Source organism: Microcebus murinus, chromosome 11 (assembly GCF_040939455.1).
Source record: "Microcebus murinus isolate Inina chromosome 11, M.murinus_Inina_mat1.0, whole genome shotgun sequence".
NCBI classification, from domain to species: Eukaryota; Metazoa; Chordata; class Mammalia; order Primates; family Cheirogaleidae; genus Microcebus; species Microcebus murinus.
The window spans coordinates 43487776-43512108 of NC_134114.1; the positions used below are offsets into that span (position 1 = coordinate 43487776).

At 37.4% G+C, this 24333-nt stretch overlaps 1 protein-coding gene across 1 annotated transcript in view; it reads right to left on the minus strand.

The window, feature by feature from the left end:
• DEPDC1B (DEP domain containing 1B) overlaps positions 1-22627 on the minus strand; it is a 93204-nt gene extending 70577 nt beyond the window's left edge. The window contains exons 1-2 of the mRNA XM_012775640.3: positions 22485-22627; positions 8278-8543 (exon numbers count right to left, since the gene is read on the minus strand). Of these exons, the coding sequence (XP_012631094.1) occupies positions 8278-8543; positions 22485-22532 (314 nt within the window). The 5' untranslated portion in view covers positions 22533-22627. The remainder of the gene's footprint in view (positions 1-8277; positions 8544-22484) is intronic.
• Between the last annotated feature and the right edge of the window lie 1706 nt (positions 22628-24333).

The following is a 24333-nucleotide window of genomic DNA, read 5'->3' on the forward strand; positions in this document are numbered from 1 at the left end:
TACACCACTAACATTGATTACAACCAAAGAAATAATACAGAGACTACATTACTGCACACACCCAAAATCAAAGCCAAAGCATCTTAACCAACTAACACTGTAGATACATCTACAGCAAAATGTCTTTCCCTATGAAAGCCAATCCATAAAACTAGAAGATGCAATTGTTAGACCAGATAGGCAGAAATCAACATTAGGACACAAGAAACATAAAAAAGCAAGGAAAAATGATACCTCCAAGAGGTCACAATAACTCATCACTAACGGATCCTAAAGAAAGGAAATCTATGAAAGGACTGAAAACAAGTTCAAAATAATCATCTTAAGGAAACTCAGTAAGCTACAATAAAATATAGATAGACAATACAAAGAAATAGGAAGGCAATTCATGATCTTAATGAGAAATTAACAAAAAGATATATGTCATTAAAAAGACACAAACACTGGAACTGAAGAATTCAATGAATGAAGTAAAAAAATACACTCAAGATTTCAACAACATAGACTAGATCAAGCATAAGAAAGACTTCCCAAACTTAAAGACAGTTCTTTTAGAAAACCTAGTCAGACAAGAAGAAAAGGGAGAAAAAAAGAAAAAATAATGAAGAAAGTCTATGTGATATATGAGATACTATTAACCAAACAAATATTCACATTTTAGGCATTCTGGAAGAAGAAATGGGAAAGGCATAAAAAAAACCATTTAATGAAATAATGCCTGAAAAGTCTCTAAGTCTTTAGAGAGAAACAGACATCCAGATACATGAAGGTTAAAACTTCCCAAATAGCTTCAACCCAAACATGTCCTCTCCAAGATACACTACAAACTATCAAAAGACAAAGTCAAAGACAAAATTCTAAAAGCAGCAGAAAAAAGCATCAAGTCACATACATAACAGTGGATTTCTCAGCAAAAACTCTACAGTCCTGGGGGATGATATATTCAAAGCACTGAAAGGAAAAAAACTGCCAAACAAGAATGCTACCCCAGCAAAGCTATCCTTCAGAAATGAAAGAGAAATAAAGTCTTTCCTGGAGAAGCAAAACTGAGGGAATTCATCATCACCAAATTGGCCCTACAAAAAATGCTTAAGTGAGTCCTACATCTGGAAGTGAAAAGATAATGTCTACCATCATGAAAACACATAAGGTATAAAATTCAAATAGTTGTAGACTTCAACACTTCACTTTTGACATTGGACACATCATCAAGAAAATCAATGAAGAAATATCAAACTTAAACTGCACTAGGGAACAAATGAAACTAACAGACATTTGCAGAACATTTCATCCATCATCTGCAGAATACATATTCTTTTCTTTAGCACATGGAACATTTTCCAGGATTGAGTATTCAGGATTGAGTTGGGCCACAAAACAAATCTCAACAAATTTTTTAAATTAAAAAATTAAAATCATATCAAGTTTCTTCTCCGATCACAATGGAATCAAACTAGAAATTGCTAACAAGAGGAAATTTGTAAACTGTACAAATATACAGAAATTAAACAAGATGCCACTGAACAATCAATGGTTCAATAAATTAAGAGAGAACAAAAATTCCTTGAAACAAACAAAAATAGAAACACAACATACCAAAGCCTATAGCATAAAGCAAAAGCAGAACAAAGACAGAATTTTATAGCAATAAATCCCTATATCAAAAAAAATAGAAAGATTTCAAATAAATAATTTAATTATAAACCTCAAGGAACTAGAAAAGTTCCCTGAGGAAACAAACCAAACCAAAAGTTAGTCTAAGGAAAAAAAGATCAGAGCAGGACTAAATAAGATAGAAACCAAAAAATATGTAAAAGATGAAAAAAACAAAAAGTTGGTTTTTGAAGGTCAACAAACCATTAGTTAGACAAAGAAAAAGAGAGAAGACCCAAATACACAAAATCAGAAACAATTACATAACTGACCACAGAAACCCAAAGGATCATTAGAGACTATTATGAACAACTATACACCAACAAATTGGAAACGCTTGAGGAAATAGATAAATTTATAGACATGTATAACCTACCAAGATTGAACCAGGAAGAAACTGAAAACCTGATCAGAACAATAATGAGTAACAAGACTGAAGCAGTAATGAAAGTCACCCAACAAGGAAAAGTCCAGGGCTGGATTGCCTTATTACTAAATTCTACCACACTTTTAAAGAACTAATATCAATTCTTTTCAAAATATTTTCAAAAAATTAGGTGGCTCCATGACACAATGGATAGTGCACTATACTCTAGAGGCTGGAAACATTCAAAATATTTCAAAAAATTGAAAATGAGAAAATTCTTCCTAACTCATTCTATAAGGTCATCATTACCCTGATACCAAAACCAGGCAGAGATACAACAAAAAAAGAAAACTACAGGCCAATATCCCTGATGAAAATAGATATAAAATCCTCAAATAAATACTAGCAAGCAAAATCCAATAGTACATAAGAAAAGACAATACACCATCATCAAGTGGGATCTATCCCAGGGATACAAGGAAGGTTCAACATATACAAATCAATAAATGTGACACATCACATCAACAGAATGAAAGACAAAAACCATATGATCATCTCAATAGATACAGAAAAGGCATTTGAGAAAATTCAACATCCCTTTATAATAAAAATTCTCAGCAAATTAGATAGATAAGGAACATACCTCAACACAATAAAGGCCATATATGTTAAACCCACAACAAACATCACATTGAACAGGGAAAAGCTGAAAGCCTTTCCTCTATGAACTGAAAAAGACAGGGATGCCCACTTTCACCACTCTTATTCAATGTAGTCCTGGAAGTCCTAGCTTGGAGCAATTAGGCAAGAGAAAGAAATAAAGTGCATCTGAATTGGAAAAGAGGAAGTCAAATTGTCCCTCTTTGCAGACTGCAAAATTTTATATATAAAAACCTAAAGATGCTACCAAAAAACTCAGAACTGATAAACAAATTCAATAAAGTTGTAGGATACAAAATCAACATGAAAAAATCAGCAGTGTTTCTATACATCAATTACAAACAAGCTAAAGGAGAAATCAAGAAAGCAATTGCATTTACAATTGCTACAAAAAAAACCCCATAGAAATAAATTTAACAAAAGGTGAAAAATCTCTATAATGAAAACTATACAACATTGTTGAAAGAAATTAAAGATGCAAAAAAATGAAAAACACCCCACACTCATTGATTAAAAGAATCAGTATTGTTACAATGACCATACTACCCAAAGCAATTTATCAAAATATCAATGATATTCTTCACAGAAATAGAAAAATAATCCTGAAATTCATGGGACCACAAAAGACATGAAATAGCCAAAGCAATCCCAAGCAAAAAGAACAAAAGCTGGAGGAATCAAACTACCTGACTTCAAAATCTACTACCAAGCAATAGTCACCAAAACAGTATGATATTGGTATAAAAATACACAGATAGCAATGTAACAGAATAGAGATCCCAGGAATAAATCCACATACTTATAGCCAACAGATTTTCAACAAAGGTGTCAAAAACATACATTGGGGAAAGGACACCCTTGTTAATGAATAGTTCTGAGAAAATTGGATATTCATATGCAGAAGAATGAAACTAGATGCCCATCTCTCATCATATACAAAAATCAATTCAAAATAGATCAAAGACCTAAATGTGGCCATGCATGGTAGCTCACACCTGTAATCCCAGCACTTTGGGATGCCAAGGCGGGAGAATCACTTGAGGCCAGGAGTTTGAGGTCAGCCTGGGCAACATAGCAAGACCCTGTCTTTACAGAAAATTAAAAAATTAGCCAGGCATAGTGGCATACACCTGTAGTCCTAGCTACTTGGGAGGCTGAGCCAGGAGGATTGCTTGAACCCAGGATTTTTTTTTTTTTTTTTGAGACAGAGTCTCACTTTGTTGCCCAGGCTAGAGTGAGTGCCGTGGCGTCAGCCTAGCTCACAGCAACCTCAGACTCCTGGGCTCGAGTGATCCTGCTGCCTCAGCCTCCCGGGTAGCTGGGACTACAGGCATGCGCCACCATGCCCGGCTAATTTTTTATATATATATCAGTTGGCCAATTAATTTCTTTCTATTTATAGTAGAGACGGGGTCTCGCTCTTGCTCAGGCTGGTTTTGAACTCCTGACCTTGAGCAATCCGCCCGCCTCGGCCTCCCAAGAGCTAGGATTACAGGCGTGAGCCACAGCGCCCGGCCTGAACCCAGGATTTTGAGGTTGTGGTGAGCTATGATTAGGCCACTGTACTCCAGCCTGGGTAACAGAGCAAGACCTTATCTCTAAAAAGAAGAAAAAATAAAAAATAAAAGACCTAAATGTAAGACCCGAAACTATAAAACTACTAGATGAAACCATAGGGAGACTGCTTCAGGACATTGTTCTAGGGAAAAATTTTATGGGTAAAACTACAAAAGCACAGGCAACAAAAACTACAAAAGCACAGGCAACACAGACAAACAGGATTATATCAAGAAAACAATCAACAGAGTGAAGAGACAACCGGTAAAATGGAATAAGATATTTGCAAATGATTCATCTGACAATGGACTAACATTCAGAATATACAAGGAGCTCAACAGCAAAATGCAAATAATCTGATTAACAAATGGGCAAAGAATCTGAAAAGACATACAAATGACCAATAAGTATATGAAAAGATATTCAACATCACTAATCATCAGGGAAATCCAGATCCAAACCACAATGAGATAACAATCTCACATCAGTTAAAGTGGCTATTATCAAAAAATAAATAAATAAATAACAAATGCTAGTAAGAATGTGGAGAAAAGGAAATACATACACTGTTGGTAGGAATGTAAATTAGTACAGCCATTATGAGAAATAGTATGGAGGTTTCTCAAAAAACTAGTAATAGTACTACCATATGACCCAGTAATCCCAATACTAAGTTATTTATCCAAAGGAAAAAAAATCAGTATATCAAAAAGATATCTGCACTGTAGCACTATTCACAATAGCGAAGATATAGAATCAGCCTAAATGTCTACCAAAAAATGAACTGATAAAGAAAATGTGGTATTAATACACAATGGAATACTATTCACAAAAAAGAATGAAATTCTGTCATTCCCAGCAACATGGATAAACCTGGATGACATTATGTTAAGTGAAGTAATTCAGGCATAGAAAGATAAATGCCATGTTCTCACTCATATGAGGGGTCTTAAAAAATTGAGCTCATGAAAGTAGGGGGTAGAAGAGGGTAGCATTATGGTTATTAGAGGAAAGGTAGAGGGAGAGGAAGATAGAAAGTGGTTGGTTAATGAATACAAAATTATAGTTATATAGGAGGAATAAGTTCTAGTGTTCTGTAGCACTATAGGGTGAATATAGTTATATTGTTTATGTTCAAAGAGCTAGAAGAGAGGATTTTAAATGTTCCCAATACAAAGAAATGATACATGTTTGAAGTAATGGATATCCCAATTACTTGACTTGATCATTACACATTGTATACATCAATATGTCACTCTCTACCCCATAAATATGTACATTGCATGTCAGCTAAAAATGAAAGAAAAAATTAAAATAAATAAATTTTTTAAGAAGGGTCCTCTTCCACAAAGCTAGATATTTAGAAGTTTGTCCCTGAATTTTGCCACCTCATTAATTTTCCATCTGCTTTCAAATTAGCTCATGCTCTCTCTCTTCTGCTTTCATGATAACTGGTAGTACTCGTCACCTATGGAAAGCAGTAGGAGATACAGCAGGTGTGGCAGCACAGTGTTCTTTCTTGGAGCACCGGCACATGATGGTGATGTGATGATCTTGAGTACCAGTAATAGAAGCCCACATGTATGTAACAGCTGGCTGCAACTCATTAGCTCACTCTCAATTCAAGGCACAGGCACCTTAACAAATGATTTACATGTCTAAATAGATTTCATCCCAGATTAATCTAGGCAAATGGCAAAAGTCAGTGCCTAACTTACAGAACTTCCACTCAAGGAAAATGGAAAGCCACAATGAACTTTCAGGTGGCAAATAATGAAAGAAAACATTGCTCCATTTATGCCTTACAAGCATTCTATTAGAGAAACTGGAGGAAAAAAATCATTATTTAATGAATGAATTTAATCTGTCTTGTGTACTCTTATTTTTTTTAATGGGATACATGATTAAGCCTTAATATTGAAGTGAAACATGTCTTGACAGTCAGTGCTGTGTGGCCAGCTCCTAGAATATGCTCTAATTTCACTCTTCTGAGGATCCATAAAGTCTCATGGGACTCAAGGAGAGGTACCCAATTTAAGTAACAATAGAACAGATTGGAAGTTACTCATCCAGAGAATCTTTCAGAAGTGTTCTAGCTAAATCTCGATGGGGTACAAGCAATTAGTTTCCCAAGAGAAATAATCACTTAAGAATCCCAGTGAAGTGTGGCATGTCAAACCAGGGCTACAATTTCCACTATCTGATGCTAATAAGCACTCAAGTCTCAAAATAGGCTGAGAGCACCAAGATCCTAATTAAAAGTTGGATTATCAAAGCCAGAAATAACTGCCAACTGGAAAAATGACTAATTGCTCAGATGACAATCTTGATATCTGGATGCTGGAGGCTGCTGGCAAAAATCCACGAGGAAGTTAGATTCTAAATATACGGCAGTATTTGTTCTTCACCTTATGCACTTGTGACCACCCTCACTCTGCTCTCAGCAAATAGTCCAAGAGGGAGACAAACCAATGGTTCAGGTATGAGAGTGCCAGTTTTTCTCTGCTAAAAGCCACTTTTCTCAACTATTGTTTCACATTTTCAGATTCTCCATGAGAAGTCCTAAATTGTTACAGCCATCCTCCTAGGTAAGCAAAAGGCATGAAAAGAATTCCTTACTGAAAAATCATTGCAACAAAAAACAGCATTGGGTACCCTCATTCAATGTGCTGTAATTACATTCCTTAAAGAAAGCAAATATTGGCCGGGCGCGGTGGCTCACGCCTGTAATCCTAGCTCTCTGGGAGGCCGAGGGGGGTGGATTGCTCGAGGTCAGGAGTTCAAAACAAGCCTGAGCAAGAGCAAGACTCCCGTCTCTACTATAAATAGAAAGAAATTAATTGGCCAACTGATACATATATAAAAAATTAGCCGGGCATGGTGGCGCATGCCTGTAGTCCCAGCTACTCGGGAGGCTGAGGCAGGAGGATCGCTTGAGTCCAGGAGTTTGAGGTTGCTGTGAGCTAGGCTGACGCCACAGCACTCACTCTAGCCTGGACAACAAAGTGAGACTCTGTCTCAAAAAAAAAAAAAAGAAAGCAAATATTAAGGATCCATATTTTCCATTTTTCCTTTTAATTCCCCTCAGGGTTCTTAGCACTTTGGTAGACAGCTCTGTAGATTACACAACAATTCTTCTTCTTGATTTGTGTGACTTCATTCCTCTTTGATCTTCTCCCACACCTAAATCTTAGGTAGGGCCCTCCACTCCTGCAATAAAACAGCCTATTGTGCAGTGAGAAGAAGAGAAGCAAAAGGAGAAAGATCACCATTTTCCCTCAGATTATCTGGTAGTAACTGTCCACATCGTAAAATAACACTGAAACATGAATGAACATATTTGGGGAAAAACAGACTTGCATTGTCAGGCTTAATCTGAGACATCAGGGAATTCTAGCACAATTCTTCATATGGGCCTTGACCTGTTTAAAGATCAGATGCACTCTGCCACTTACCCCCTGATTATGCCAATCCTCTTTGCTCAGAAAAGCTGAACCCAGAGCTACTGTTTCACTCTTTCGGATTCTCCAGAAGTACTAAGTTATTGCAGTTGTGCTCCCAGGTGAGCAAAAGGCAAGAAAAGATTTCCTTATTGAAAAATCATTCCAAGAAAAAACAATTCTGGGGTGTTCTAAACGGCCAAGAAAAACTACAATTGTCTCTAACAACACATTCAGTTATCCACTCAACAAATCGCAAATAGATACCATCATTTCAATGGACAAGATAAATTCTTTCATAACAGGAAGTTTTAGCAGCCTTGGACCAGATCCACTCATCAACCCATTCCTCTCGTTTCAGGGGTCCTCAAACTTTTTAAACAGGGGGCCGGTTCACTGTCCCTCAGACCATTGGAGGGCCGTTGGAGAGTGCAGTGCACATTCCACACATGTGCACTGCAGGCCCGGACAAGTCAGCCGCTAAGCTGGACAGACAGCTGCGACAAAAACACCTGGCGGGCCAGATAAATGTCTTCGGCAGGTCGCGTGTGGCCCACAGGCCATAGTTTGAGGACCCCTGGCTTTACATGCTGCTGTTACCTGTATAAGTGACGGTTGTCTTCAAAATCTTCCTGACCCCACTTTCCCTTGATGTCTTCAATAACGTGATTTTTCAAGAATTTTTTTAGCAGCTGGACCGTTTGTTTGCGAGTCACTTCAGGGCCAAAGTTCTGACTGCACCTCAGCAGCTCATGTAGCCAATCTACAGCTTCAGCCGCTGTGAAGCAATGTTCGTAACTCTTGAAACGACAGCGATGTTTCCTTAAGGGCATCCTAGCACGAAAAAGCTCCACTGTTTCATTCCACTAGGGGAAAACAGAGCATGACATTTAGTACTCAACTGATTTTTTTAAATGTTATTACATCCCAAATATTTAAACTGATGAATGTAATTTTTCCACTTAAAAAACTGCTTGAATAAATGGAGTCCTGCAAATTTTTTATTGAAAGACTTCAAACTCTAAAGAAAAGTTTTGAAGAATGAATGGTGGCAATGGTTGCACAACAATGTGAATGTACTTAATAAATACCACTGAACTATATGCTTGAAAATGGTTAAAATAGTTTTATAATATGTAAATTTTATCACAATTAAAACAAAAATATATTAATAGAAAAGTCTTAAAAATGCAACTTTTCAAGTCTAGTTCATCATTTATTCATTCAAGAAGTACTGATTGAGACAGCTGTCAAGTTGCTCTATTAATGGGTTTTTGCATAAATGAAAAAGCATGTGATAATAAATGGTTAAAACTAAGCCCTTTATACATAATTCATTTATCAGAGTCCCAGGCATAATATGACTTTACTTCACTCAGCAAATATTTATAGATCATTTATTATGTGAAAGGCACTATATGGGGAGAAAAGAGAGGTACATAAGATAATATAATATAATGGCTCAAGACCACAAAGATGAATCTTTTAAAAGTAAATAGCCAGTTTTTGCTTACATGCAAAACAAAGCTGTTGGAAAGAATAGCTACTAGATACTTCAAATAATATATTAGTTTAAAAATATCTCTTGATTCTGAGGCTATTTTGAAAGAACCCAGAGGTTTAAGTATGCATGGTATCTTCACAGATACCACATGGAAGCAATAGACAGAGTATAGTGCAAGCTCTGAAGTCAAATATTGCTGGGTCCAGAGGCTGCTCTGCTATTGACCAGCTGGGCAACCTCCAACTCACTGCTAGTTAGGCCTACTTTTATCCAGCTGTAAAGCAGCACCCACATGATAGGAATGTTACAAACACAAGACGAAATAATGTGTGATAGTATCTATGAAGCCTATCACAGTGCCTGTCACATAAGAAATATTTAATAACTGTTAGATATTATAGTATCACTGTTGTTATATTTATTAACTGGGTGGGTATGACTGTCAGAGCTGAGTGAATATACTGAAAAGACCCCTTAATGGAGTCTCCATTGACCAGGGTTTAGTCCAGCCTCTGCTGACAAAAATGTGGCTTTGGTGCAGTTAATACTTTTCTATAGAAATTTGTACAAAATAAAACCATGGCTCCAGAAACTCAGAAAATTTCAGAGTTGGGGAGTCAAAAACCATGGAACTTAAAATGGGAGGTGTGTGTTGTGTACAGTCAGCCTGCTAAGAAACAGGATACCACATGTTGATTCAACCCACTTTAGTTAAAGCCACAGAATACATACCCCACTACTTCCACTTTATTTAGGAACCTTTTAAGAAAGCACTGTTGTCAGATTGAGTACATTCTGACTCGCTATAATATACTGCTGGCAATGTTCACAACAGAATGTTCCTGACCTCGAAATGAAGAAACTCTGAACCACTTCACTAGGATAGAATCATCCCTCACAGAATGTGGAAAACATTAGGTAGAGAGTTAGACCTGGGTTCAAATCCCAGTTCTGCCATTTACTGGCACCACGCACAGGGGTTGGCACATGATAAGTACTCAAAAACTTCCAGTTTCTGCCAGCAAATGAGGAGGGTGGCAAAAAGGAAAAAAAAATCCAGTTTCCTTCTAGTCTAAGACATCACTGAAGGGGCACACAAGCTACCATGTCTCACACATCCTTGAAGACAAAAACCAGATGTCTCTCTTAGATGTCACTTTCCAATAACTTCATGAAAACTCAGCTTCTTCCCTCCTTATTGGTGCATAAAGTGACATCAGTGAGCAAGAAAACAGGAATCAGAAAGGCCCAGAATAAATAAGCGGATTCATTTAGTTCATACTGGAACCATTAAGGACATAGTATTGACATATTCAGCATCCCACCAGGCAGCTAGCAGAGGAAAGAGGTTACAGATACAAACTGGCAGTGCTGGAGAACCCTCATTATATAAAAACAAGTAAAGCCTTTCCACAGTCCTATGCCAGAAACACCACTAACGAGGATGTTCCTGGCACCCCTCAGAATTGTCCCATCCCCATCATGAGCCTCTTGCCTAAGGTCTTTGCTTCTACTAATAAGATATAAACATGTGAATAAATGATTATCCTTTTTGTTCCTTTTAGACTAGAATATTATAAACTTTTCTCCCCATGTGGCTTTGTGTGTGTGTGTGTATATATATATTCCTCATAATAAAACCATCTTTCAGAAATGAAGGAATTTACTCCAAACTACATAGCTAATAAGTGTTAGAACCAATTTGTATATCCAAATCTAAATCTGGAATCTAAAATCCATGTTCTTTCTATATTCTTCTGAAAATAAAAAATGTTAAAGAAAAAGCAAAAGTCTCATCTCCATATTGTTTTAAAGCTAGCTCCAGAAAAGAAATCTAGTAAGTGTTTAATAAATGCTTATTTAAGATTTGATCTCTTTTTATTCAGGCACTCTACTTTTAAGGAGTCACCATATAGTTAGAAGCATACATATGAGATAAAAAACATTTACAAGTTGAAATTTATTTATGTTAAATTATATTTAACAAATGTGGGTATTTAAAAAAAGCATTTATAAGAATTTTTCATATACTGTTTTTACCAGAGAAAAATTAGAATTTGAATAGAAATTGATTAAAGAGAATAGCCATAAAATAATTATATCAATAGCTCTAGACATAGATATAATTAAGTATGAGAAAAAGGTAAAACACAATATACATAATCTGATTATATCTACTTTAGTATATGCATATACAAAGTTAAAAGAATATATAACACACTGTTAAAAGAAAAAAGATCATCTCTTTTGAGGTAGGAATATATGGGCAACTTATACTGTGTAACATATTTCCACAACATGTTAATTGTTTACAATGATCACATGTTGCCTTTGGAAGACAAAAATAAATAAATAAATAAGTGGAGTTTTTTTATGTATAATGTAAGGAACAATATTTGCAGGTGAAAATAGAGAAATTACTGTTTTAATAACTTAGTATGTAATGCCTAAAAAAGTTCTATCTTGGTAATAAATATCTAATACTGATAAAGTATATGTTTTTCTCCAGCCTCAAAAGAATCAGATTATATTTAGTGTCTTTGTACTTTATTTCCCCCACTTAAATTATATCTTAAACATTTTTCTCTTCATTCATTTAAAAAATATGCACTGGGTACCTACTATGTCAATATATGTAGATCTATCTCTCTATATTGCATAGTATTCTGTTTTGTGTATATACCATACTTCAATCACTTCTCTCTCATAATATTACCACACTGTAGTATTTCAATAACAGCTAGTACGAAAAGGACCTGGCAAATTAGGAAGAAGTGCCTTTATATGTAAGAAAGCTAAGGAGAATATTGCGTATCAAGCTAAAGGCATCCAAATTCACACCTCTTGATTTATACTTCAGTCACTATGTTACTTCTTGACATACTAATTAAAAATTCTGCAGAACATACTACTTTAAAAATCAATCCACACAATTACATTTTCATCAGCCATCCTAAATTAAACACAATGTTCACATATCAATTTTCTTCCTACATAATTACTTCAACATCTTTTTAGAAATCTAGGCTTCCCAGCAGTCCTCCTAAAAGTCCTCAAAATTCAGTCATATCATAATCACACACATAATCACTCTTCTCTTACAAGTATATCACTTCACAAACTCTGAATCTTTTATTTCTCACCTCTATGCCTATTAAAATCAGATTTTCTGATTTTACCTTTTTCTTTCGACTATATTTCTGATCTCACGGTGGGTTTTTTGTTTGGGTTTTGTTTTCTGTCTTTTTTACCCAATCCTGGTTCCTATTTTCCCTTCTGATCATGCCTTTCTTTCCAGGTTTCTCTTCATACTCTCTACTCCCCAACCACCTAAGCAACTATTGTCCCATTTTTCTTCTATCTTTGATGGTCAACCTTCTCATCCATACTAGCAATTCCTGAGTATACAACGGCAGGTGCTTGAAAGTCAGAAATGGTGTTTCTGCATGCATGCACCCTAAATATGTGACACAGTAAACCACCCACACGAGGTATTCAATACACAAATGCTTAATTGGTCTTTAACTTTCTCTACTTTTTAAACCAACTTCTTAACCTCATGAAATTTAATTCTGCTCTAACTCTCAATCATGTCTTCCTCCTGGCCAAATTCAAACAGCTTTTTGTTCCTAACCATATTAATCTTTCGACTTCCTTTTACACTGTTATGAGTCATGTTCCAAATTAAATTGGCCTGGATTTTAAGTCTTTTCTAAATTTCTTAAAAACACACACAGAAACAAGGCAAGCCATAGAGTAGAATAACATATATCCAGAATTTTCTAAAACAAAATTAAAAATTCAAATCAATAAGACAAACCAATAGAAAATAGAAAAAGACTTAAATAGACACTTCACAAAAAAAAGATCTCCAAATGTCCTATAACATATGCAAAGATGCTATACCTCATTAATTATCAGTGAAATGCAGAACTCTACAAGTCAGTATCACAACATGCCTATCAAAATAGCTAAAATGAAAAAGATAGGCAGATCCACCCATTTCACTATTGGGTATTTACCCAAAAGATTTGAAATAAGTATGTTGAAGTATGTCTGCACACCCATATTCACTGCAGTACTATTCACAGTAGCTAAGTTATGGAATCAATCTAAGTGTCCATCAACAGATAAATAAAGAAAATGTGGTATATATACTCAATGTAATACTACTCAGCCTTAAAAAAGAAATGTCGGCCGGGCGTGGTGGCTCACGCCTGTAATCCTAGCACTTTGGGAGGCCGAGGCGGGCGGATTGCTCAAGATCAGGAGTTCGAAACCAGCCTGAGCGAGACCCCGTCTCTACCAAAAATAGAAATAAATTAATTGACCAACTAAAAACATATATACAAAAAATTAGCCGGGCCTGGTGGCGCATGCCTGTAGTCCCAGCTACTCGGGAGGCTGAGGCAGGAGGATCGCTGAGCCCCGGAGTTTGAGGTTGCTGTGAGCCAGGCTGACGCCATGGCACTCACTCTAGCCTGGGCAACAAAGTGAGACTCTGTCTCAAAAAAAAAAAAAAAAAAAAAAAAAAAAAAGAAATGTCATTTGTGACCAGATAGATAGAATTGGAGAACATTATGCTAAGTAAAATAAGCCATGCACAAATACTGCGTGTTCTTACTTATATGTGGAATCCAAAACAATTGAACACAAAGAAGCAGAGAGTAGAATGGTAGTTGAGGGGAGTGGGGAAAAAGGGGAGATGATGATAAAATGGTACAAAGCCTCAACAAGACAGGAAAAATAAGAGGGTTTTTGAGATATATTGTACAGCATAGTGAATATAGTAAATAATAATGTATTGTATATACAAAATCACTAAGTAATAAATTTCTCTAAGCAATAATTTCTCTAAAATCACTAAGTAATAAATAAGTGTTCTCCCCATAAAAATGAGTATTTGAGAGATGCATATGTTAATTAGCTTGAGTAAATTCCATTGTATCCATAAAACATAACATCACATAAATATATACAACTGTAATTTGTCAATTTACAATTTAAAAATAAAATTTTTAAAAAAAATACAAAAAGAAGATACTCAATACTAAGCACTGCTGAGAAGGTGAAGGAACTACAAAATCATGCACTGCTGGAAGGAATATAAATTGGTACAATCACTTTGAAAAATAGGTTGGCAATATCTACAAAAGCTAAATATAAGCATACCTTAGGACTCAGCAATTCCATTCCTAAGTATATTTCCAACAGAAATGCATGTATATATTCCCCAAGACACACTGTTCATAGTGGCACTATTCATAATGTATCCAAATGTCAACATAAGAACAGATAAATAAATTATGATATATTCATACACTAGAATACAATGAAAATGAACTACTGCTACATGTAATAACATAGATGAATCTCAGAAATGTAATATTGAGATAGAGAGGCTAAATATGAAAGTAAATGCTGTATGATTTGATTTACATAAAGTTTAAAATCTGGTCAAAGTAATCCATGGCATTTGAAATCAAGATAGTGGTTACCTTTGTAAGGAGGTAGAGACTGAGATGAGGCAGGGAGACTTCTGGGCTGCTGGTCATGTTATATTTCTTGATCCAAGTGTTGGTTACAAGTGGTGTTCACTTTATGAAAATTTATTAAGTTGTACACTTATGATTTGCATACTTTTCTATAAGTTATGCTTAATTAAAACCTAAACATAGCCAAGCCTGGTGGCTCATTCCTGTAACCCCAGCTACTTGAGAGGCTGAGATGGGAAGATTACTTAAGGCTATGAGTTTGCAAACAGCATGGGCAACATAGGGATACCCCATCTCTAAAAAAATATAAAAAAATTTAAAAAAAGAATCCTAGCTCTCTGGGAGGCCAAGGCGGGCGGATTGCTCAAGGTCAGGAGTTTGAAACCAGCCTGAGCAAGAGCGAGACCCCGTCTCTACTTTAAATAGAAAGAAAGTAATTCGCCAACTAATATATTTAGAAAAAATTAGCTGGGCATGGTGGCACATGCCTGTAGTCCCAGCTACTCGGGAGGCTGAGGCAGAAGGATCGCTTGAGCCCAGGAGACTGAGGTTGCTGTGAGCTAGGCTGACGCCATGGCACTCACTCTAGCCTGGGCAACAAAGTGAGACTCTGTCTCAAAGAAAAAAAAAAAAAAATTTAAAAAAAGTTTCTAAAACCTAAAAACAAAAACACACATACATATACACATGCTCACATATTAAAACATATTTCTTGGCTGGGCATGGGGACTCATGCTTAAAATCCCAGCACTTTGGGAGACTGAGGTAGAAGGATTGCTTGAGGCCAGGAGTTCAAGACCAACCTGAGAAACATAGTGAAACCTCATCTCCACAAAAAATAAAACGATTATCCGAGCATGGTGGCGTGCACCTGTTGTCTGAGCTACTTGGGACAGTAAGTTGAGAAGATTGTTTGAGCCCAGGCTTTTGCTGTCACAGTGAGCTATGATTGCACCACTGCACTCCAGTCTGAACAACAGAGTGAGATCCTGTCTCAAAAAAAAAAAAAAAGCCCCCAAAACAAACCCTCATTAGCAATCCACAACTGTTGATTACTAACCTGAAAGTTGATAAATATGAATTGGCTGGTTGCAGTGGTAAACTGGATGTGGAGAAGAGGAAAGACATTGGAAGAAAAAAAACCAAGTGAGTGGATGAAGGAGAGAATGTATACAAACAGGAAAAGCAGGGCAAAGTGGCTAGAACAAAATAATGAATAGTAGAAAGAGAGCCCATAGTGTCCATGAATGTTAATTTAACTTCTCTACCTATCCACCCACCTCACAAGGTTACTGTGAGATCAAATGACATCATGGCTGTGAAAGTCCTCAGTAAAAGATAAAGTATTCCTCAAATATAAGGATAATATATAAAATTTCCAGGATAATCTCTTAAAACAAATTATATAGTTCAATCTATCCTATAGCCAGAAAAAAAAATCTTTGGGACAAAATCAAGACCCTAGCAGGATACACAACTTGGCAAATGTCATCCAGGTACTTAGTCTGAGAATAAGATCTAGAATCCCCATTCTATGGACTTCAAGTGGCATTTCACCATACCAAGTACCTACGGACATTAATATACTTTTAAACAAGTTTTACATGTTGTTAATCACTGATTTTTAAAATGCTCTGTGGACACCTAGCTTTCATTTCTCATTAGAATATTTGCACCAAAAAGTCATAATCAATTATGTGGGGTGAGGATGGGGAGGGGGCTATACAAAAGATTTTCATTTATTTATGTTGATTGATCATAATCATTATCACCTAAGTTTACTTAATGCATAACACCTTATGCATTACTAAACATAATGAAGACACAGCTCTCTAGGACTCAATATTTCCAAATATGACTAACTATATCTATTAATTGACCCAGATGGTTTAGTAGTCTTCTCCTTGTTCTTTTTTTTATTTTATTTTGTATTTATTTTTTTATTTTAGCGTATTATGGGGGTACAAGTGTTAAGGTTACTTATATTGCCCATGCCCCCCTCCCCCCTCAAGTAAGAGCTTCAAGCATGTCCATCCCCCAAACGTTGCACATCTTACTCGTTGTGGTTATATATACCCCTCCCCTCCTCCCCCCCTCCCCCCTCCCGACACCCAATAAATGTTACTCCTATATGTCCACTTAGGTGTTGATCCATTAATACCAATTTGCTGGTGAGTGAGTACATGTGGTGCTTGTTTTTCCATTCTTGAGATACTTCACTTAGTAGAATGGGTTCTGTTCTTTTAATTGCAGAATAATGCTCATTGAAACAAACTAAATACAGAAAAAAGTCTGTATCTCTCTCTCCAATCCCATACATCTATCAAACATATAGATGCACATACAAAATTTTTGCCCTGTATGTTTGTGTGTTGTTACCTCCTTTTTAAGAAATCTGACTGATCATATTATGTACATTATTGTATAACTTGCTTTTGCACCTAACATACCATAGATATCACTCTGTGTCAATACCTGTGGATCTAGCCCATTCTTAAGAATGTTCCATAATTACTTCACCATTTTCTAACTAATGGGCATTCAAGTTGTTTCCACTCTGATTTTTTTACAAACATGTTATAAGTGTATCCTTGTTCATATAACCTACAGTAACAAGGCTTTATTTTTGATAGATAGCTACAAAGTATCAGCATATTTAAATCAGTTGTAGCAATTCACATTCCCACCAACAATGTATCCTTATCCTTCAACCAGCAGATGTTATCACTTTTTTCATTTCTGCCAATCTATGTAAAAGAAATGATATATCTATATTTTGTTCGCATTTTCCTATCTTGACCTTTAGTCATATTCTTCTAAGATTTGCCATTTTTCTATTGAATTATCTCTTTTATTTTTAAATCAATGTTAATAACTGTTTACTCTATTAATGTTAAATGCACAGAAGTCAGGAAAGTTAATCAGTTCTGTTCAGTTCAGTATCCTTACAAACAAGGACAATGCCTGATATATAGTGTATACATTTAATATGTATTGAATGAGTAATTATGTAATATTAAACCTTTTTCATATATGGTAGGAATATTTTCTCTTGGCCTACCAATTTCTTTGTTGCCTCTGGCTATATAATGGTTTTGTTGTTGATGATGATTGTTGTTTTAAGGAAGTAAATATATCTTTCTTTTCTTTATGGCTTCAGGATTTACTCTCTTAATTAACCATCACCATCCTGAGGTATTAAAAATGCTTATCAAAATTATGTTTTAATATTTTGGAGGATTTCTTTTTTAATATTTCAATCTTTAGTTGGAATTTTTTATTGTGAGAGGGAGGGAATCTCTAACTTTATTTTTTTCTATGGAGAGCCAATTATGCTATGCTTTTCTAAATGAACTGAAATACTACTAAGTTACCTCACCTATTACCTTTCTTGATTCTGATTCTGTTTCTATCCCATTAAGCTATTGTCTATTCCTGCACAATACCATACAGTTGTGATTATAGTCAATTAATGCTAAGTTTAAATCTCTGGTAGGACAAGGCCCCCTTGTAGTCTTTTTTTAAAATGCTTTGAATTCTCACACTTTTACTCTTCTGCAAGAGCTTTCAACTCATTGCATTCCTCTATACAAGGAAAAAAAAATTCATTAGGGCCAGGCGCAGGGCCTCATGCTTGTAATCCCAGCACTTTGGGAGGCTTTTGCATTTAACATCAACAGACTAAATGTATCGGGGCATGGTGGTGCATGCTACAGGCTACTGGGAAGGCTAAGACAGGAGGATCACTTGGGCCCAGCAGGTCAAGATTGCAGTGAGCTATGATCATGCCACTGAACTCTAGTCTGTGTGACAGAGTGAGACCCTGTCTCAAAAAAAAAAAAAATCCATTAGGATTCAAAATGGATTTTTAACTGTTCTATTGACAGCTGGCTTTCATTACATATTAGAAAATATCTAGCTAAACATCCTTATCAAGGGCTTATATCTCTTTTTAACAAGAATTTATAAATAGAATTTTGAATTTACTTAGTTTGATTTTGAATGGCATTTATCATTATGAATTGTATTTACTTAATACATAGACACTTTAGATTTTCAAAGCCTAGTGAGGACCTTGGTCTCTGCTCCCACTTATTTCCAAATATAATCAAGTGATTATTTGGCTACTCTGCTCAGAAAAAATTATCTTTAAAGAATCTAGCAATATACCATTCTCAGTCACATTTATAAAGAAAATATCCAAAATATCATATGTCAACAAAGAGTAAGAGCTTAAGAATGTGTTTTTTTTTCCATGCCATAACATTTGAAGAGATCATCTTTAGAGCAAATAAGACTAAATAGTTTTGTGTGATTAAAAACATCTTTTGTGGCCCGGCGCGGTGGCTCACGCCTGTAATCCTAGCACTCTGGGAGGCCGAGGCGGGCGGATTGCTCAAGGTCAGGAGTTTGAAACCAGCCTGAGCAAGAGCGAGACCCCGTCTCTACTAAAAATAGAAAGAAATTAATTGGCCAACTAATATATATAGAAAAAATTAGCCGGGCATGGTGGCGCATGCCTGTAGTCCCAGCTACTCGGGAGGCTGAGGCAGGAGGATTGCTTGAGCCCAGGAGATTGAGGTTGCTGTGAGCTAGGCTGACGCCATGGCACTCACTCTAGCCTGGGCAACAAAGTGACACTCTGTCTCAAAAAAAAAAAAAAGAATAAAAATAAAAACATCTTTTGTTTTACTTATTAGTTTCAGACCCCTAGTTTAAGGGAAAAAGAATCACACAACACAACTGTTTTTGCTTAACATCAGGAGGCAAATCATAAGCTATAACACTAAGTGTTGTGCTTCTTGCTCTTTTCTCCAGGACATTTATTCAATTTCCTTCCTTCTTAGTACCAAAAATATTATGGTAATGGTGATATAAAGAAGATTGATCTGGGAGCTTAGTGACAACCAATTCTAGATCTACCTGCACTTGCCAAATACTTGCTTGTGTGACCTTGCCATTCCAGCTCTTGGAGTCAAGGATAGCTATGCCTTTTAAAGTTTGCCAGTTGAGTGAGACCATACAGATGACTTAGAATAAGTTCAAAGAAAAGATCAGTATATCTAAACAGTTTTTAGAAAAAGAATTCTCATTCTTTTCACTTTAATGAACTATAGATATGTGAGTTACAAAAAGGAAAGTGATTTCAGTGAAGATGTATAAATGGCTAATTAGCTTCCATACTCACCACAAATTGAGTCTGTCATTTGATTTTTGCCATAAAAATTTATCTAAATTGTAAAATATTATTTTCAAATAAGACTTCTGGTGCTTTAGAAAATGGAGCTGTACATGCTTTGAGAAAGTAGAGAGAGCCATGAAAGGAGGAAATAAAGGCCTAGTGTTTCTATACCCATAAATTTTTTCCCCAAGCCTTTCCTGAAGAAAGATTAGGATGAGGCTGATGTTGAAACAAGGGGGAATGGTATGCTAGAGGTGCAGGGAAGAAAGGCCAGCTAGGGCAGATAAGTAAAGAGAGGACCAGCCACAAACTTTATGATTTATCGGTAATAAGTTTAAGGTATAACTGAATTATACTGGGGAAACAATTACAGATTTTACAATTGGGAAAAGCACCTTTAAAAGTCAGCTGCAAACACTGATATCAGGAATCCTCACTTTAAAAAAAAAAATTGGCTATTGTTTTCTATTTTCCAAATCTCAGTTTAATATTATATTTCTCAAATAGCATAAAGTTAAGAACTGAATTGATTACCTCAGAAATTCTGATGAGATTGAGATGTTTTCATTAATTAGCCACATAATTTTTCTGCTTAACTTGATCAGTCTAAATGTGGCCTGAATATAATTTCTTGGGGACTGAAGACTTCTAGAGAGCAGAGAGCACTTTCCTTTATAAATTCCTTTGATAATATTTTAATGTGACTCAGAATCCAGTAGTTTCTCTATACATGGGCCCTTTGCATCCATGAAAAGAGGCACCTCATACAATTCTATGAATATGAGATTTAAAACAGTTTCAATTATGATGTAATTTATATATTTTTTAGTCTAAGGCAGGAAGAATATGGACTAGTTACACTTCCCTATGTTTCCCTTGCATAAGAACGATTAGTAAACTGGTGGGAGGAGTTAGATGCCTTACTTTCCCTCCCCAAAAGAGAGTAAGTTTTTGAAAGTCCCTGATACAGTACAACCTCTACCTCATCCCTAAAGTTAGACCAATAGCCCTGACCCTAGATGGTTTCCAACGTTCAGACAATTGTGAAGTGGAAGCAGATATGAAAACACCATTTTTTAAAAATCCGATTTGTTCCCTGCCACACCATCCATACCTCTCAGCAGCTAGCTCCCCCCAAAATTCATATTTTTATGTGTTGGATTTTTCTTAAAGGAATAATCATTCTGGGTGTCTATAGTAGATTGGTGGCAAAGATGAGTGCTATAATTCCTCTCATCCTGTTCACACACATTTCTATAATGTGACTTTGCCACTCTGTCCTTCAACAAGTGGAGTTAAATTTCTGGAATCCAACTTAGCTGTTTGACTTGCCTTAACCAATGAGATTTGAAACAAAGTCACAAGTGGAAACCTTCATTTAGCTAGGCTAGGCTGGAACCATGAGACCACTATCTGAAGGTATCTGGGCTAAGCTGTCTACACTTGGCTCAGCTAACAGCCAGGACAAAGTCAAGTGGCCATATTACCTCATCCAGTCCCAGCTAAGTCACCAGATGACTGTGGCATATAAGTGACCCCAACAGAAGAACCACTGACCTAAGTCCTTCCCAGATTGCTGACCCACAGAATCATGAGTAAACAGTTGTCATTTTAAGCTAAATGAAACAATGTCACAGTCTCCCCCAAGTCTCCTGAAATCATATATAAAATTGCATGAGTATCCGGCATGTACATTTTTCTGTGAAGAGGATCTATAATATTTATCAGATTCTCAAAGTGGTCTATCCTTCATTCCACTCTAGTAATCCTTTGAGGCAGAAATCACTAAAATTACTGGCTCCGGATCATAAAGGAGAAGTACACCTCTGAATACCAAAGCTTTCTTTCCAGGAGAAAAGGCAGCACCCAGGACCATCAACAGTTCAGACCATCCATCTGGGCCAAGCCTTATTTAGATAGGTGCTATTATAAAGAGAAACGCCAGGGGCCAGAACCGTGGCCAGGGTGATGCACTCCAGGTCTGAGCACTTTTAGAACACCTTGTCAAGTGTCACTTAAGTGCACTCAGGACGGGAGACACGCCCTGCCTGGATGGCCCCAAACGGTGAGCATTGCAGGGGCGGGGTAGCCCTCTCCCACTTTGAGGCGTTAGATTCCTAAGGACCAAAAACTAATGAATAGATAAATAAAAGAAAGAAAGAAAAGCCGGGCGCCACGCACGCCTGTTATCCCATCTACTCTAGGCGCTGGGGTGGGAGGATCGTTTGAATCCAAGAGTTCGAAGCCAGCCTGGGCAACATAGCGGGACTCCATCTCTAAAAAATACATAATATTATTATTATAACAAATAGAAATAAGATTCCAGAGGACAACGGGCGAGGGGACCGGCTGGTTTTGGAGGGCTTTAAAGGAAGAGGCGTCGTTTATTGAGGAGAACCCAGCCAACATCTCGGGGACGAAGCTACGCCCACCCGACCGGCTGGGCTCCAGGCCGGGTTCCCCTTCTGTGAGCCTCGTCCATTAAAGGGCGACCCCAGCTGACTCAGTCCGCCTCCACACCCGGCCCGGGCTGCCCCGCAGAAGCAAAAACCAAGTACGCTGTCCGCAGGCAGGCCGGGGTTCGGGGCGCCCACGGCTCCGCCCAGGTCTCCGCACGCCCACTCACCAGCTTGGTGGCCCGGTACGGCCCGGGCCCCACGATGCGATGCTCCATGGCCCGCTGGCAGGGGCGGCAGAGGCAGCGCCAGCGCGGATCCCCGCGAGCCGGCGCCTCCGCAGTTTGAATCGCGAGCCTGCAGGCTGCGGGCGCTGATTGGACGGCGTGGCGGCACGTGACCGGAACTGCACGGGGGCGGAGGGGCCGGGGTCTCCTAGGAGACCGCCTGTGGCCCAGCGCGCTAGGGGCGCGGAGCCAAAGGGGGCGGAGTCGGTGGCCCAAGGTAGCCGCACCGCTCGCACACGGTAGGCGGGTGTGACAGACCGTGAGCGGGCGTGTCCGCGCGTTGGCTGAGCCGCCTGGCGCCCTTCCCGGACTTCCCCCGCGGCCCACCCCGCGCGCACGCGCTTTCTCCACAAAAGAGTCGATCAAAGTGTGTAATCCAGTGACCGAAACCCAGCTTGTGACTGCATAGAAGAATCCTTGTCCTCCCTACCAAGTGCTCCGTGAACTTGGAGGAGCTGCTGACATTGGGAGAAGTGGGTAGTGAAATGAAGCGAGTTGACAGCCTGCACAAGTGGAGGGACATTTAAAAACTAGATAAAAATACATGGCCACAGCGATTGTGGATAGCGTGTAAGAACAATAAAGAGCTGGAAAAGAGCCCGGATTCAACTTGTTTTGTTCTCTTGATAGTATTTTCTCCTTCAATTTGAGTTCTATGTTTTGTATCTGACTGAAACTTTCAGTCCTTTGTTGTAGGATTCTGAGTCCTTTTTTGCTGCTCAGAATTCTCCTCCTGGGAATTGCTGGTCCGATTTGCAATTAATTATGCAAAGGGACACAGGAGGTCACTCTCTATACCCATAACTCTGTATACCTACCACTGGAGTTCAAAGTTCCAATTTGGTCACTCAGTGACTACCCAGAAAGATACGACATCATAAGAAAGCTGAGTAAAGGATCTGACTCCCACATTATGTCACCCTGATAGCACCTCCCACTCCGCTTCCACATTTGCTGCTTTAGATTTTTATTAAGCCGTCCATGAAATTCCTGGGATGATGTGTATGCGTTGCTTTTGTAAGCAAATAAAGCAATAAAAATATTCAATAAACTCTTATCAGAACTTTTTTTTTTTAACCTCTGAAGTCGGTAGAAGAGATCTGCTTGTCCTTGGCAAGGTATACCAAGGGATACTACGTCCCTTACACAAGAGACAGAAGGAAAAACAGGAATTTTAGAGCATTGTCTATCTGGGACTTACCACCACCAACCATGGAAGTGGAATTGTAATATGATACAAAATGTCATCCATTAAATTATGCAGCTTTCCAGATCTGTAACAATCATAAAGTTTGAAGTTCCATAGATGTGGATTTCAATAATGATTGGTATTTCTTACTAGCTGAGTGATTTCAGGCTAATCATTTAATTCCCATTTACTCCCTGGTAAAATGGGAATATTGATGATTGTCTTCCAGAGTTGTTGTAAGGACATGAGATGATTCATGTAAAGTACTAAATACAGTGCCCAGTATATAGCAGGAATAAAAAGATCTTTTTAAAAAAAATCATGCCAGCTTCTTGAGCATTTTCCCAAGAGTCCATTATTAGCCGCAGATAAGATATTAATAATTCCTGTTACCAGAAAGGCATATCATCAAAGGCTCTACCTTATCAAAGGCCATAAAGAGTCTTTGTGAATGTATTAATAATTTAAATTGGACTGCTGATCATCTATCAGTCTTCCAGCATCACACATACACACAAACATTGAAATTTCTCACCCATTCTGTGCCCTAGAAAGCCAATGACTTCTACCTTTCTGATCTATGCCCCAGTCACAGTGGCCTTC